The sequence below is a fragment of the Amblyraja radiata genome, chromosome 28 (genome assembly GCF_010909765.2).
Source record: "Amblyraja radiata isolate CabotCenter1 chromosome 28, sAmbRad1.1.pri, whole genome shotgun sequence".
Lineage (NCBI taxonomy): Eukaryota > Metazoa > Chordata > Chondrichthyes > Rajiformes > Rajidae > Amblyraja > Amblyraja radiata.
Genome location: NC_045983.1, coordinates 8,026,933 through 8,044,740, shown reverse-complemented (window position 1 = coordinate 8,044,740; position 17,808 = coordinate 8,026,933). Strand labels below are relative to the sequence as shown.

General features: G+C 42.1%; 1 protein-coding gene across 1 annotated transcript in view; it reads right to left on the bottom strand.

The window, feature by feature from the left end:
• Positions 1-530: 530 nt before the first annotated feature.
• Positions 531-17,808, bottom strand: part of akap1 (A-kinase anchoring protein 1) — a 44,622-nt gene continuing 27,344 nt past the window's right edge. Inside the window, exons 3-11 of the mRNA XM_033045699.1 lie at positions 13,918-14,057; positions 12,150-12,276; positions 9,265-9,389; positions 7,340-7,517; positions 5,375-5,525; positions 4,662-4,729; positions 3,654-3,727; positions 2,446-2,508; positions 531-980 (exon numbers count right to left, since the gene is read on the bottom strand). Of these exons, the coding sequence (XP_032901590.1) occupies positions 918-980; positions 2,446-2,508; positions 3,654-3,727; positions 4,662-4,729; positions 5,375-5,525; positions 7,340-7,517; positions 9,265-9,389; positions 12,150-12,276; positions 13,918-14,057 (989 nt within the window). The 3' untranslated portion in view covers positions 531-917. The remainder of the gene's footprint in view (positions 981-2,445; positions 2,509-3,653; positions 3,728-4,661; positions 4,730-5,374; positions 5,526-7,339; positions 7,518-9,264; positions 9,390-12,149; positions 12,277-13,917; positions 14,058-17,808) is intronic.

Here is a 17,808-nt window from a genome sequence, read left to right as displayed (position 1 = left end):
GAGCTGCATGGGTGCTAGATATGGCTGGTTTATTTTTAAGAACAAAAGGAGCAATAAGCTTCTCATCTGCAGCCACCATTGGACACAAGGATCGCTCCATTAGTCAAGCCACAGAATGCATGGGGGGGGGGGGGGGGGGTGGATACAACGGAATATCTCAAAAGCATTTGCTTTTAGTTGGCAAATTTGAACTAGGGACAAACCACAAGAAACTAGTTTCAGCTGGCAAGTTTGTTAAACAAAAAATTTGGAATTCTAGTTTCTTAGGATAGCATATCCACTAGGAATTACAAGGCTTGGGTTTAAGCAGCTCCAAGGACAGCAGTTCCAACAGTGGACTACTGCCTCCCTGCTGCAATAAAGCAGCACTTCAAGTGTGTGTAAATATCCTGAAGGATCTGAAGCTACCTTATATTCAACTAAGAGCATCACTGACCTTTCTAGCTGATTATGCATAAATCCCAAATGTGTTAGTGGACAACACACTTCCTTCTTATTGGAAATACAAAAACCACAAGTGACAAAACAGATGAGAAGCTCCAAGCTATAATTTTAAAAAAAAACAACACCACACAAGCTGAATTCTGTCAGTTTTTTTGGGTACTTTTTACAGGTCTGTACAACCAAGTAGCAAAGAATTCATTGATCACAATATCATTCCATTCAAGTAATCTAGTAAACCTATTCTGTACAATGACAAGGTTTCTTTTAAATATCAAATTAATCAGACAAGACATAACCGCGTGACAATCACTTACCTATATAGATTCCATAATTTTGAAAAAGTTCCCTTTATGTACTGTGAGATCTTACAAAATATTAATACAATGACTTATATACACATCTGCACAGCGAGCAAATGATTGAATTACAATGCAGTGCAAAATGAGTTTAGAAAAATGGCCTTCATCTGCAGACTAGTAGTTCTCCATCCATTGCGCATGTCCTTTTTCCACCAGGATTTGATTCAAGAACAAGACCTTCGGAGAAAATAGAACAAAGTTACCCTCCAGATAGTGCATGGGTGGGTACTTCCTCCAGCTCTTTGGAGATCTCCAATCATTGCAATATTGACTACACTTTGCTCAAGTGATCGGATCCAATTTAATGAATCAAATTCTTATCTTGCTCTTTAGTCAATTCAAATTAAATAATTTTAAACACAATCTTAGACATCGAGTGGACGATAGCACTGGACGATCAAACTAATAAACTTTCAATTATACAATTAATCTCAAACTTGACAAACATTTTGGACCCGGAGACAGAAAAATAGGCCATTCAGTCCATTGAATGGCAGAGCAGACTCAATCATGGCTGATCTACTTTTCCCTGCACCCCATTCTCCTGACTTCTCTCCGTAACCTTTGATGCCCTTATTAATCATGAATTTATCTCCGCTTACCAAAAATCCAATAATTTGGCCTCCACAGCTGTCTGGGGCAATGAATTCCACAGATTCACCAACTTCTGGTTTAAATGAATTCCTCCTCATCTCCATTCTAAAGGTACATCCTTTTATTCTGAGGTTGTGCCCTCTTGTCCTGCTCTCTCCTACTACTGAAAACATCCCCTCCACATCATCTCGGCCTTTCATTCTTTTTTCTTGGCAATAATGCATAAAGATTTCAGCAGGTTCAAATTGGGCAGGGAATTTTCTTCTTGACTGTGCATTAACTGGATAACTTCTCATAGCACAGATCAGCACTTAAATGATGTGCCACTAGGATGACCGGCCATCAATCACAGTGAAAGTACTTGCAGTGCAGTATAGTCACTAAATGGTAGACGTTAAATATAGCACGGAAACAGGTCCTTCAGCCCACAGAGTCTGTGCCAACCAGCAATCACTCTGTACATGAGCACTATCGTACACACTAGGGACAATTTATACATTTGTTTAAACCAAAGCCAATTAGCCTACAAACCTGCACGTCTTGAGAGTGGGAGGAAACTGGAACACCCAGTGAAAACCCATGTGGTCACAGGGAGAACATACAAACTCCGTCCAGACAGCACCTGTAGTTAAGATCAAACCTGGGCACCTGGTGCTGTGAGGCAGCAACTCTACCGCTATGCCACTGTGCCCCAGTGGTAGGCTTGATGTTTGCCATATTATCTGTACGAGGGCAAGGGGCAAGAGAATGGGGCAGCAAACTGATGGGCACAAGAGAAAATCACTTGTTGGGAAATAAGTGGAGCTGGCATAGACTTGACAGGCTGAATAATCAGAGAAGTTCCAATTGATTTGCTACTGTATACCATCCTCCCAGAAGAAGAGATGTTTAATCCCTTCACAATTTTAATAATCTCAGTTGAATTTGCACACCAACTCCACTGTGTCTAAATCTCAATACACATCTCCCACTGTGATCAAGGGACTTTAAAAAAAAAAGTGTACCACTTAAAACAACTTCTGGCTGTTAGGTACAAGGCACAACTTACCTTATCACCGGCTAGACTCCACAAGTGTATGAGAGGCATTCCGCTGTTATCATAACCCGTTACCTGAAAACAAAAATGATAACCAGTGATTAAATGCTTAACAGGACTGTGTACAATTAATAGTTTGCCTACAATTTGTTTCCCACCTCCTTGAAAGGTACAAGACATGGTTCCTCACATCAGTATGCCTTTTGCATTGACTATGATAATGTCCCTTGACAAGGGACAAGATACATTTTTCATACATGACCAAACATCAACATAGGAAAGTAGACTAATTTCTTTAAATATGACACCATCTAATTAGCTTGTATCTCAATTTGATTTAGGGATCTTCGATTCATAACTCTTAATGTCTAATGGAGATTGGTTTTCGTTTCATTGACCAAGCCAGCATACTGCGTGTGAAATACACACCACCCTTCGTAGCACACCCCGATATCACCTAGAACATCTCATTCTAATAAAGGTTACATCACTACTTTACCAGCAATCAACCTCTCCCCACCTAATACAGTAGATCAAGAGACAAACCCATGGCTAGAAACAAGGTTCACCCACTCATTAACCAAAACAACATTGATGAGAATGTTGCGCCCCTTCCAGCCTGTGTCCTGCAACAATCAAGCTATCAGGTCAAGATGCAAAAGCAAAGATAGAAATTATTTACTGGGCAAATCATTTCGGACATGGCATCTTTAGAACTCCAACAGGGCTGTGAGGTCCTCACCAAGTCCTGTACAGCTGACATGTAAAAATGTGAATCTTGAGAGAATGAAGGTTGATTTAAAAGATCTACCATTCTGAGTGGCTGAGCTGCACAACAGGCTAAATGGCCACTATAAACTTCTACTGCTCATGTTCAGAGTCAAACAGTGGAATTGAGCCAAATGTCCTTGATGCTTGTTTGAAAGTCTAGGAAAGTGTCCCTACAATACTCACTAATCTACAGAGGGTGGTGTGTTTATGGAACGAGTTGCCAGAGGTGGTAGTTGAGACGGGTACTATAACATTTTAAAGACAATTGGACAGGGGAAAGTATATGGACCAAACAGGCATGCGGGACTAGCGCAGATGGAGCATATTGGTTGGCATGGGCAAGTTGGTTTGAAGGTTTCCATGTTGTACGGCTATGACTAGTTTCTTTCTTTGAAAAGCAGAAAGTAGAATCTTTGAAAACGAGCAGCCATCTTCCAAGCAATTCTTACCTGGGCAAGTAATGCTGCACCACGTGTCATTTCATCCATTGCCGCGTTCGCTTCTTCTGAGAACTGGTCCTCATCTGTAAAGCATGGAAAAGCAAAGTCCAAAATTTTACTTAAAAAGTGGAAAGTATATGCATCAATCAAAGTGGTGCGAGACACCCAAAATAGATTAGGCGTGTCGCGTTATTTATTCATGGGACATGGTCATTACATTGCTTCTCCCCACTCTTCTAGCAGAAGGTACAGACACATGAAAGTGTGCACACCAAACTCAGTAACAGTTTCTCTCTCCCTTCCCCCCGCCCCCACTCCATTAACAAGCCTGTGAATATTCCTTCCATAAGCTAGGATACTGTTTGATTTACCTCTACCACATTGCTGACAACGGACTTTGTCTATGGAACTGATGTGCCACAATGCTGAGAACTACATCCTGCACTACATGTTCTCCTTTGTTCTGCCCGTTGAACTCTCATTTGACTGGATTATGAAAGTATTACCTGATTTCATTGGATAGCATGTTAAAACTTCTCCCTGTACCCAAGTTCACATAGCAATAAGAAATCTAAACCTACTAGCAAGCCCAACAGCTATTCCCATTTAACTGCCTGAAGAACATGGTAGTGAGACACCTTATTGAACGATGCTTAAAAGTTGGGTAGATGTAAACCCCGACTATAAAGGAACAGCAATGACCAAGTTCACTGAATGACACCAATAGATTTGCAATGAACTGGAACAAATGTTTTGTAGCATTTTTACAGCTGGAGACCTTAGAGGGACCTTAAGGTATTTTCCCTCCAAGTACTGAAACGTCACCATATTGCAGAATTAAATATTGGTGCTCAGTACATTAACACACAAGGTCATTATGTAGCCTGCAGTTCAAAATATAATTAAATATTAACTTGCTACTTGGGCGGATGTGTTTGAATAGCACATTACTAGAACTTGAAGCGCAGGCCAAGTTCCAATTGCAGGCTCTGCAAGTACTTGCCATTGATTGCTTACCTGGGAGGGGCATTATATTATCCAGCAAGACTTCAGTCCCTTGGAAAGGGAGTGACACAAAGTCAGACCTGTTCAACAAAAGTGAAAAAGACAATGTTTGCAATTTTATCTCTGGAACAAGGCTAGAATCGTTAACCTTCTGATTCAGATGAAATGTCACTAGGTGCTTTAGAATACCGAATCCAAACCAATGGCGGAGGTACTACACTAATTTAAAGGCATCATGCCACATTGTTGATGCAGATTTTTTAGGCAACAAAACTTTAATTTTGTTAATCAGGTCGTTATTCTGAATTTTCCAGATTTCAAATCAATTTGCAATTACAATCAAACAATTTGGAAGAGATTTCCCCCATTTATACAACTCTTAAAGGCAACATGTCATGCAGATAAAATAAATTTTTAATAAAAGTTTTAGCATTGAGCAAATTAATTCCGGAATGATTACTGGTCGATCCCACGCAAGGTTCGTATTGGCTGCAGTATGTCAGTGGATACCCTTGCAAATGACAAACTTTATAGTTGCTATGATTTGAAGCGTGCACAAGTGAAATGGCAAATTTCAATTTGATTGCATTTTGAGAATGAGAGCTGATGCAACTGAATTCAAGTGATTGAAAACACCTTGCTTGGCCATGCACCAAATGATTTGGGCTCGGATTATTAATTTACCTGTGGTTAAACTGTATACTCAAGCAAAGGCAGTACATCACCTGATTTGTCGTAACGCTTCAATTTTAACTCGTTCATAGCCACCGTAGTCAACGTAACGGATTTCAACTTCATTCGTTTCTTCAAAAAAGGCAACAACCTGTGCCCTCCACCAGGCACCTTCTCCCGCTGGAGCTGCACAGATTATACCAACTGTAGGAATGAAAAGCACAGCAAGTTCTTTTCAGCACCACTATGGTGGCAGGGAAAGCAAATATTACGCTGCGGCGTGAAAGTTTGAATGGCTTATGGTCGTGCAAGTGATGAAAATAGACCGGCAAATCAAATTACACTAACAGAACCGAATAGCATCACCTTGCACAGAATTGCAACACTAAAAACAGACCTTCAAGAGGAACCTGCCCATGCCATCGCTCCCACCATTTCCTTTTGACAGGGATAACCATTTTGGCTTCATGAGTCTATTCCAGTTGAGTCATTATAAATGTTACCTTACCTACCTACATGCAATCAATTCCTCCCACTCATCTACAGTCAAGGGGCAATTTACAGTGACCACTTACCCTACCGGTGCCATTTTGGGATGCAACAATGCAGAATACTTGTTTACATGGAGAACTTGCAGACTCCGAGACAGATGTCAGGATTGAACTTGGAGAGGTCACTGGAGCTGCGAGTCAGAGATCTATTTGCTATGCAACTGTGCCACCCCTTAGACTGAAGCTCACTGTCCTGGAAGAGATGACCAGACAGTGCCTGATTGGGAAGTTCTGTTCTTTTCATAGGTGTTTGTAAATGGAACATGCCAGTACTAAAACAGTGCAAAAGTCACATCCACATAGGCCACATTTCTACATTGCAGTCTCACTTTTGGAAGCAGATTGTACTTTATGGGCGAGGATAATTTACTGGCATGCCATGTTTGGGAGACTTGGTGGTGAAGTTATGCCCAGTACCAAGGCTAAACTGATGCACCACATGCTTTATTATACCAAAGAGACAAGCGATAGTAGGAACGGCAGATGCGGGTTTAAATCGAAGATGGACACCGAAAGCTGGAGCAACTCAGGTTGAAGGGTCTCGACCCGAAACGTCACCCATTTCTTCTCGTCAGAGATGCTCCCTGTCCCACTGAGTTACTCCAGCTTAATGTCTATCTAGTGATAGAATTAAAGGCACTGAAAGATAATCTTGGACAAGCCTAGGGTCAGGGAAGGGTAGATGACAGGATACTCCAACTGGTCAGGTAGTATAGATGGCAGGGTTTAACTGACCATAGCTCTCAAGAGAACGTTACAGCTGGCATTGAACATTTGCTATATCACACATTCCTGTGCTCAGCAATTTGCAGGTGCTACGGTGTCTTATACTTTAGATTTTATAACCAAACCAAGAAGTCTCCCATCTCCAAGCAAAGTTGAACATTTGACTTAATTTGCTCCCATCAAGGACATTCATAATAGCAACTTCGATTTAAGCGCCCAAGGACATGAAATAATATCACTGGCTAGTGACGTGAACTGTCAGCAACACTATCTAAACTAAATCCTCAATTGCCCGATTTTTAGGGGTGCAGCAAAGGGCGACACAGCAGCAGAGTTGCTACCTTAGTGCCGGACACCCGGGTTCGACCCTGACGACGGGTGCTGTCTCTACAGAGTTTGTAAGTTTGCCCCGTGACCATGTGGGTTCCCCTGGGTGTTACTGTTCCCTCCCACATTCCAAAGATACAGACTTGTGGGTTAAATTTGCTTCGGTAAATATTGTAAATTGTCCCTCGTGGGTAGAATAGTGTCAGTGTGATCACTAGTCGGTGCGGACTCAGTGGGCCAAAGGATCAGTTTCCATGTTGTATCTAAACCAAACTATTTTTGACCCACAGACGTTAATAGAATACCATTCAACAAGGTCTATCTTAATGTACACATTAATATCCACAATAAACTCCTTTCAGCTCTATCATAAATGCACAACATGCCCAGGTTAGCAAGGATATAATGACTTAACTTCCAAGGGAGGAGTTAGCGTTGGGATTCCTGGCTGCGAGTAAAGAAGAAACATTTGTTGATCCATGTTGCGTAGTACGTGGCATGTTGGATGCGTGTGCTGCTGCACAAACATGTGTCCTGCATTGACGATATTCACCACCAGCACGTCGACCGTCACGCCATCTGGAAGCATGAGCTGCACAAGGCAGTTAAAACTTAGCCAGACACTAAAGCGTCTAACAAGACTCCAAATCAATGCAAGTACATTTACACAGATGCTCATTTTTAAGCTTTCATACTTGTCAGGAAGGATTCCTGCAACTTAAACCCACATTTTTATTTTATTTTTTTTATTTTTTAAAGTTCAATAATTCACTTGACAACTGATCTTCAGAAAACAATGTCACAGCATGCAAGCTTTTAACACTGCACATTTGAGACCATCCCCTGCTGGGTAGCTTTCAAAACTACTTGCCACGACTGGTGACATTTAGTTTTCTACCTTCAACTGATTTTATTGGTTACCACTATTTGTTAATTTCTGCAATTAGAGCAAATAAGTGAAATAGTCCAAAATTAGATTCATTCAATTGTTGAGATATTGCCATTTGCCTCAAGTTCTTGGTCGCATACTCTAATTGCTCAAATTTGCTTCCACTGTTTCTTCATTTCAATCTATCTCCTGGCCTGGAAAAACCAAAATCCTTAAAGCTTATGACCATTGAAACATTTAAAATCAAATTAAGATCACCTGCGTGTTGGCTTTATTTAAAAAAAATATTCTATTTCAGAATCATAGTTGCAAGCCTCAGGCAATTTCTCGGGCGACATAAAACATCACCTGTTCATGCTCTCCGGCGATGCTGGCTGATCCCACCCCATCCGACGTTCCTGGTGTTACCCATTCTTGGGACAAGTCTGTACACTTATCAAGCTTCTTGTGAATTGAACCACACACAGGTCTAATAGATAAATGTCATGTCTGAAGTCTCAAAATAAATTAAGTTCAGTATGGTGAACAATGGCGCAGCGGTAGAGTTGCTGCCTTACAGCAGCCAGAGACCTGGGTTCGATCCAGACAACTGGTGCTGTCTGTATGGAGTTTACACACTCTCCCCTTGACCGCATGGGCTTTCTCAGAGATCTTCTCTTTCCTCCCACACTCCAAAGACGTACAGGTTTGTAGGTAAATGGGCTTAGAATAAATGTAAATTGTCCCTGGTGTGTGTAGGATAGTGTTAGTGTGCGGGCATCGCTGGTTGGTGCGGACTCCGTGGCACGAAGGACCCGTTTCCACGCTGTATCTTTAAAGTAAACATGAAACCATATACTGTTTTAAGACCATGCGGAGAATTTAAACAGAAATTTTGATTGAGAGTTCAGCAAGAGAAAGACAGCCCTTGTCATTTTCTTTCTTGACCAGAAATAGGACAACTTGACAATAAGTTTTGAAAATACAGTAAATCCTCACTATAAAGATCACATGGGGAAGATGGTGCCAGTTATAACTGAACATGGGGGCTGATATGTGGAAAAACAATCAATGATCTCACATTACACAATTAACAGTAGAGGGCACAGAATATAAAGTATATATTCGGTCTGCTAAAACAGAAATCTTAAAGTCTGTTAAAACAAGGGTTTACTGTATCAAAGGTAGACAAAAATGCTGGAGAAACTCAGCGGGTGAGGCTGCATCTATGGAGTGAAGGAAATGAGAAACATTTTGGGTCGAGACCCTTCTTCAGACTGTATTACTGTATCAAGTTCTGCAATCTTATCTAGCAGGGTACTGGGCATTGACATTAGAGCTTTAAATGCAACTCCAGCGCCAGTTTAGAACAAATCTGAAACCGACTATAAACCTTCTGGAAATTATCAAACAGATGACATCAAAAATGTAATATATCCATAACTAGGTATAAATGCCAGGTAATTCTTACCCATGATGTTATGGGCAATGCTGGTAGAGACAGTGAAGGAGGTGCAGCATATAGATTTGTGAGATCCAACTCTTTAAACTTCTTTCCAATCAGGTTCAGTGCTTTGTCCACCTGTTGTTGATTACCTGTTTCGGAGAAGAAAATATTGATTAATTCATCATGGTGCAGTCAATTGGAAGCAAATGTGGCAGCAAGGTCTTAAACACAATTTACAGCAGAAGATGTTAGCAACATTACTGGAATGGCTCCAACCTCTCTCATGAATGGGTTCCATGAGATTTAGCTTCTCCATTTCAACAGATGAATGGAGCCCCTTTAACATCTCGTATGCAAAGCAGCTCCTCCTGCGATATAGCACTTGCACAATTGTTTAACATTGTGGATAAACCCATAATGCTCCGAGCCCAGGCAGCTGAGTGAAGCTGTAAAATTACTATCTTAGCTTGGCAGTTAAAAGCCAGGGGATTTAAAAAAAAAAAATCACATTAACTTATAGATTTTGTCCTACTAACTCTTGGCTATAAAATAGAATATCGAGAATGAGAATTCTCAATTAGCTAGTGTCTAAAGACAATTATAATAAAGTCTGCCAAGCATGTTAGACTACAGTGTATCAGTAATGTGCTACGTCACTGAAAATCATACAGCACTCCAACAACTACCCATCGCATTGAGCTGTTATGAACAAACTACACTGAACTAGTTCAAATTGCAAATAATGTGCTGAAGTGAAAAAAACAAACCAAGGCATAGCCATATTTGAAATTGATATCCAATTTGGTTTGCATCTGACCAAACTGTTTAACGCATTGTTCAATTGTCCTGGATCTGCCCATTACAAAACAGATTTAATTAGTCCCAACATACCAGAGCCTTTGGAATTGGCATGCTGATCGAATAATCTGCCAAATACAAACTACAATTGCCCTTAAATGGAAGCATTAACAAGCAAGCACTTATGTACAAGAGTTCTGGAAGAAAGGAATCATTGGAACTATGTGATTAGCAAGAATGGTATCATTGCCTAAAGCTACTAATCAAGAATTGGAACAGGGCGGCACAGTGCTGCAGCAGCAGAGTTGCTGCCTTACAGCGCCAGACACCCAGGTTCAATTCTGATTGGATTGGTGTCCCAAGATCAGTTGCGGGACATAGTGTCTGAGCGATGGCTGCCGGAGAAGAGGGATAGCACATTCACGGGCCGTGCACCATGTTCAAGGTATCGGTGGAGTGGGCCGCTGGAGGCTCCACAGCAACACGGGACTCAATTAGATGGGATGGCATTCCAAGTGCACAGAATAGATGCGGTCTGCTGGGGAAGTGTGGCAGAGAAGGACATCGACACATCACCTAGCCAGGAAGACCCTTGCAACTCCAACCCTGTGCCGCCTCCAGAACAACAAGCCTTTATTGCCAAGTTAAGACTTTATATTCATAAGTTTATGTGCTAGGAACGGGATTAGGCCATTCGGCCCATCAAGTCTACTCTGCAATTCACTCATGGCTGATCTATCTTTCCCTCTCAACCTCATTCTCCTGCCTTCTTCCCAGAACCCCCAACACTGTACTATGAGCAAATTTGGGCCCCATATCTGAGGAAGGATGTGCTAGCTCTGGAGAGGGTCCAGAGGAGGTTTACAAGAATGAGTCCAGGAATGAGTGGGTTAGCATTTGAGCACTTGACAGGGGGACCTCACTGAAACTTACAGAATAATGAAAGTCATAGAGTGGATGTGAAATGAATGTTTCCACTGGTGGGAGAGTCTAGGACCAGAGGTCAGCCTCAGAATTAAAGGTCGCTCTTTCAGAAAGGAGGCGAGGAGGAACTTCTGTAGTCAGAGGGTAGTTAATCTGTGGAACTCATTGTCGCTGAGGGCTGCAGAGGCCAAGTCAGTAAATATTTTTAAGGCAGAGACAAATTCTTGATTAGAACGGGTGTCAAAGGTTATGGGGAGAAAGCAGGAAAACGGGATTAGGAGGCAGAGATCAACCATGATTGATTGGCGGATTAGAATCGATCATCCGAATGACCTAATTATACCCCTATAACTTGTGAACTTATGAATCAAGAATCTATTCACCACTGTCTTAAAAATATCCATATCCATTGACTTGGCCTCCACAGCTTTGTGGTAATGAATTCCATGGATTCACCACCCAATATTTTAAACAACTCTGAACTCTAGTACAAGATGGCACCAGAAACAATGACTCGTGTGCTGTCTCACTAATCTACTACTCTTGCATTATTGTATTTAATTATAATTGTGCCTAATGTATATAATGTAGACAAGTACCATAAAACTCCATCACCCATGTTGCAAATACAGTCATCCATCACCCATGTTGCAAATACAGTCATTACTATTCAGATGCAGCCGACAAGATTCCCCAAAATGGGCAAGTAATAAGACAATCTTTTAAATAGTTTATACACAAAGTGGATGACGACTTTTAAGATTGTGCTGTTGAATCACATGCACAGGAGCCCTACAGGAAAAAGGCGCACCTCCAACCCAAGCACTGAGATTTCTGCATTAGCCTTAGTCACTTTAGCATCCACAAATACGAAATGCAAGCATCCTCAATCCCAAGGGAATATCTGATGATGTCCGTCAGGACAATTGACAAGAATCCCCATTTTGATAGATCTGTGCGCCTACCAAAAGGCAGACTCTAGTGATGAAAACTGTCACCTCTGTGCAATACTGCCTCAGTAGTGCAGTCATTGACTTGCAAAATTGTATGTCTTGAGTGCGACTTGGTCTTTGACTAAAGTGGCTGGAATATTCCCCATGACCGACAACCTGCAGGCAAGACAGTTCTGCAATTTGCCAGCATACAAGGGACAGAATAAAGCTAAGAAATAAACACTCCTGGCCTACCTTCTATATGGCAGATCTGGAAGTCTTGCGTGTAAGGCAATGTGGATATGTAAATCTTGGCACCAGAGGTCTGCTTCAAGAAACTCACATACCGCCCTTGCTTGCCAATTAACCGTCCAACTAGATGCTGCGAACACAAAGAAAGGCCAGTGAATAGAAAGTTACAGGGAGAGTATTGTGCCCATGAACATTACCAAAATGTCACATTCTGCATGGGGTATTCCATTACCAAGATGTGGTTTTTATATTGCAATTCCATCACTGTGCATAACCCTTGTGCTGAGCCAAAGTAGCCCCCAAGTGAAGATTACAAATCATCTTCAGTGTTGGCAATGCTGAAGCACCAAGCCAGTCAGCCCAAACTGATTTTTGCAGCTATTTGGTCCAATTCAGGACAGTACAATGGTGCAGCAGTAGAGTTATCTTAGTGCCAGAGACCAGGGCTTAATCCCGACCACAGATGCCGTCTATACGGAGATGGCACATTCCCACTGCGACCGCGAGGGTTTTCGGCAGGTACTCCGTTTTCCTCTCATACCCAAAGATGTACAGATTTGTAGGTTAATTGGCTTCTGGAAATTGCCTCTAGTATTTAGGATAGTGCTAGTACACATGGTGATCGCTGGTCAGTGTGCTGAAAAGCCTGTTTCTATGCAGCTGTGCATCCAAAGTCTAAAGTCCAATTCCATACATTGCTCTTTGGGTTAGCGTCATACAGCAGACAGGTAACTTCGGCCCACCAAGTCTATGCCAAACTGCCAAGTATATACTTAATAATCCTACAGCAGCCCAATCTCGAGTCAGACGAGTCTAGATCCAAAACAGCATCTGTCCATTTCCTCCGCAGATGCCACCCAACTCACTGAGCTCCTCCAGCACTGTTGCTCAGGATTCTCGCATTTTACGGTTCTTAGCGTCTCCAATGCCATGTTCTTCTCCCCACGTTTAAATTAACCTGGGTCAAACCAATATCTATCTAAGTCGGTAACTATCTCCACAGTCAGTCGTCTTTGCTTTGTTAACAGCAGCATTTCTAACTTCACAGTAGCAGGAGCAGCATTTGCTGTTCAATTGCTTAAGCTGGCAGCGAGGTGTAGTGAACAAAAGCGGTCTACAGTGTAAATAAAGTCCAACTCTTTCTTTTTGCAGCCCCTATCGTTCCCCTGACTGTCACCTTGCAACACCACCAATGGCGATCAGAAGTTCAGCTAAAAGATGATTCTGGTTTATCTGTAATAGCAGCCGTTTTCCACATGGTGACCTCAGTGCATTTTATGAAGCATTGAGCTTGACCAAGATAACATTGTGCTACTTGCAGATTATAAAATAAATACAAAAATATCAGTCAAGGTGTCACTTTGAAACAATTAAAGTGGACTAAACAATTTGCATCCTGAATATTTTTATGTTAAGGTTAAAGGAACAAGTGGAACACAGCATCAATTACTTTCACATGTCCCAAGTAAATTCAATGTGGAGTGCTCAATCACTCAATATCCATAAAAGGACAATCTCCAAACATCATGAACATAACATTAAAGGACAAAAAGTGCAGGAGTAACTGAACAGGTCAGGCAGTGCCTCTGGAGAACATGGATAGGTGACTTTTCAGGTTGAGGCCCTACTTTAGTGAATTTGGGTGGGAGAGAAATAGAGAAAAAAAAGCAGGATTAGAAGAGAGACTACAAAGCGTGCCAGGTAATGGGTGGTCACAGGCGGGGGGGGGAGGGGGGGGGGTGGGGGGGGAAGAGAGCAAACATTGTTTTACCTTTGGCACCTGTACCTCCCAGATGGTAAACTCAGCTTTGCCTTTTGTTGTGCTTGGAGCAACGCCATCTCTGTTATGACCTTCTGCACCACCGGCAGTACAGCCACTGTCACTCGAATCCATGCTATTTACATCAGAACCTGGCAAATACATTGAAAACATTTAAGTCGTTCGACATTGTTGGTAAGCTAAATTAGCAAATAATATGTTGAGCTGTGGAACATCTAAATATTCTAAAATGGAAGGGTACACACAATTGTACTGTCCCCAACATTTGTAACGCGTGATTGTAGATCCACCTCTGTGACTGGCACAGAGTTGGGTTGCCTGGAGTTGGGTGCCATCTTGGATTTAATAACAATTGAGCTCTGTCTAGACTGCCAAAGAACCAGGATCAGATTACTACCCTGCATCTTGATGTTGGAGGGCACCTTTTGATAGTCTGTGTGAACAGGGTCCCACGGCCACTTGGACAGAAGTCAACTCAGGCTGCCTAACTGAGCTAAGATGGTCTTAGACAGACTGCAAGGCAAGCCATTTTGTACAAAACTTGAGCTAACAAAATGACTAGATCCGTTCAATAGATTTATACATTATATCAAAGTTAAATAAAATTCTTGGATGAACCTGTTGAGAAGAAACTCCAAAATGAAATTAAAGTTAACAGTTGAAGGTCATTAGGAAGGAGAACAGAGATTGACCTGGAAACCCAAGACTTGGTGTCAGAATTTCAGTTGGTTTGGCCATAGAGCTAAGTGCTTCCTGCTTGTGAATGTTACTCAAAATAGAGTCAAGGTAACTAATGGGAGTGACCAGATCAAAGTCATGATTCAACCAACTGGTGAAACAGGATCGAGAAAACAACCCTCTGCAAGGTCTAATGGCAGTATTCTGGCCAACGGAAAATTCAGGAAGTGCTTTTATTCACAAGGATTCCCCATGAAAGGCAAAATAATTAGATAATTCAGCACCTATGCCAACGGCCAAAGGCACACTCTCCTTAAAGAGCCTCAAAAGGGTGACATGCAACCTCCAGTTCAAATCAGTTTATAGCAGTGTTTGTATTGTGATGTTTGTATAGGTTTGTGTATTAGCATTGGTCAGGAGTATACAAAAATAAATACAATGTTAGATTGTCACCGACCTGTTACAGATGTACCAAGCTGGGGAATGAAGTGGTCTGCCCATAATCGTAGACATCCATGAAGCCAAAGGTTTCATTTACTCTTGAATAAGTCTGCCCATTACAGTCACACCAGTTGATAAACCACTTCCAAGTGTTCATTGAATTTCAGAAGCAGGCTTTAACATTTGAACTCATTTCTCCCCCCCATTCCAATTGTGGAAATAAATGGGCTACTGTAATAAACGTTAATAGTTGGCTCATCCTTAAATATTTGCCCAGTAGAACAGGCATCCACTGAGTGGCAAAACAAAAGACACTATTGAAGACTTGATGATCAACAGTATAACTTGGGTTGGACTAAGATTAGACATTTAGACTTTAAGCACAAATTAAGAGGTCTGGCACAATTTCCACACACTGTTGGATCAAATATGCAAGCACCATCAGATCAGACACCTGCCTGTGTAGTTTGTCAGTTCAATGGCAGATCATCAACTTATTCAGCTCTGCACACCAAAAGCAGGAGAGCAATTAGTAGCAGTGGAGATCAGGGGTATGAAAGAGGATAGGTGATCATTAGCCCTGACTAAATAGAACATCCAGGATCTCAACCCCATTGCTTCAGTAATACTGAGAGAACATTAATTCAGGAATAAGGAAGGTGCAATCACTATAGGGTTATACTATAGGTCTCAATAGGCAGGAGCAAGAGTTGATATGGACACATTTAATGGAAAGATGTGGAAATGGGGTCATGGTGGTGGACAATCTCAGCTCCTCCAATGTTGACTGGAACTCCCAGAGTGCCTGAGGGTTAGATGGGGAAGAATTTGTTAGTAACACAAAGAAGGGTTTCCAGAAAGTTTGTAGATAAGCCAGGGGCAGGGCCATAGTAGACATGATTAGGTAATGTGCCCAGCTAGGTGATTGAGGTATCAGTGGGAGAACATTTCGGAAACAGTGATCATAATTCTGGAAGTTTCAACGTTGCTATGTATATGGATAAGGATGAGACTGGAACTTGGGTGAAAGTGCTAAATTGAGGAAGGCCAATAACACCACAAGGAAGAAACTGGAGAAAGTATATTGGGACAGCTGTTAGGGAACAATTCCATATCTGGCATGCAAGTGCCTTTTAGTTTAGTAAGACAGCATGGAAACACACCCTTCGACCCACTAAGTCCATCAATCACCCATTCACAAAAGGACAGTGCTCAAGTAACTCAGCAGCCCAACATATGTATGGAGAACATGGATAGGTGACGTTTCAGGTCGGGACCTTGCAGACCCATTCACATGACATGCCGTTATCCTACTTTCTCACTCACTCCTTACACATTCGGGGTTATTTCACAAGCCAATTAACTGTCAAAGACGAGTTCAGAGTTTGCATGTTCCAACAAGGATGAGACGAGGACAGCAAGGTTCAGGGACTAGATGTCAAGAGAAATAGCAAACTTAGTAAAATAAGCTGTGCAAGGTGTACGGAGATCAGACAAGGCCTTTGAGAAGTAACTGAAGCAGGGACGAAATGTTGTTTGCAAGTAGGTTTAAGAGGAATCAAGACATTCCTTATAAATATTAGATGCAGGAGTATAGCTATGGAATGAGTAGGTCTATTTAAAGACAGATATGTACATGGATAATGCTGAGATTAGTGCCATATTTAATATTTTGGACTATATTAAGATGAAGGAATGGCATTGAGCATCTTGAAAAACTTTTCAGTAGCCAAGTCCCCTATCCCAGGGTACGGAGGGAAGATTGTTGGGGGCCTTGACAGATCATGGCGTCTTTAACCATAGGATGAAGTGCCAGAAGAGTAGAGAACAGCCAAAGTTTTTTGGAATGGGACATGTTGCAGTTTTAAAAACATGGACCCTTGTGATGAAGAGGTCCTGCCTTACAAATATGTCAGAGTTTGACAGTGACAAAGGTTTAAGGTAGGGCAGTAGATGTTGTCTACATAGACTAAAATCTCCTACAAAGCCTTCTGTTTCTTCCTCGACCGCAGAAACAGCCAATTTCCATCTACTGTACCTTCCATCTACCAATACTCTCCTCCGCCTAGCAAAGCGGGTCCTTACCCTCAACAACTTCGACTGCTCCCACTTCCTCCAAATCCAAGGCATAGCTATGGGCACTCGCATGGGCCCCAGCTATGCCTGCTTCTTTGTAGGGGACATCAAACAATCACTGTTCCAGGCATACACTGGCCCTATCCTGAAACTCTACCTTCACTACATTGACGACTGCATTGGTGCCACTTCCTGCACCCATGCAGAACTCACTGACTTCATCAACTTCACCACCAATTTCCACCCTGCACTCAAATCAATTTCACTTGGACCATCTCCCCACCGTTTCTAGATCTCAGTCTCTATCACAGGAAACAGATACCTGACCCTTACCTCCCTCCTCGACTCCATCTAAGGACCCAAACAGTCTTTCCAGGTGAGGCAGGGGTTCACTTGCACCTCCTCCAACCTCATCTACTGTTCCAGGTGTCAACTCCTCCACATCAGCAAGACCAAGCATATGCTCGGCGATCGTTTCGCTGAACACCTCCGCTCAGTCTGTCTTAACTTGCCTGATCTCCAGGTTGCTCAGCACTTCAACTCTCCCTCCCATTCCCAATCTGATCTTTCTGTCCTGGGCCTCCTCCATTGTCAGAGTGAGGCCCAGTGCACCTCATATTTCGCTTGGATAGTTCACACACCAGCGGTATGAACATTGACTTCTCTAACTTCAAATAGCCCTTGCTT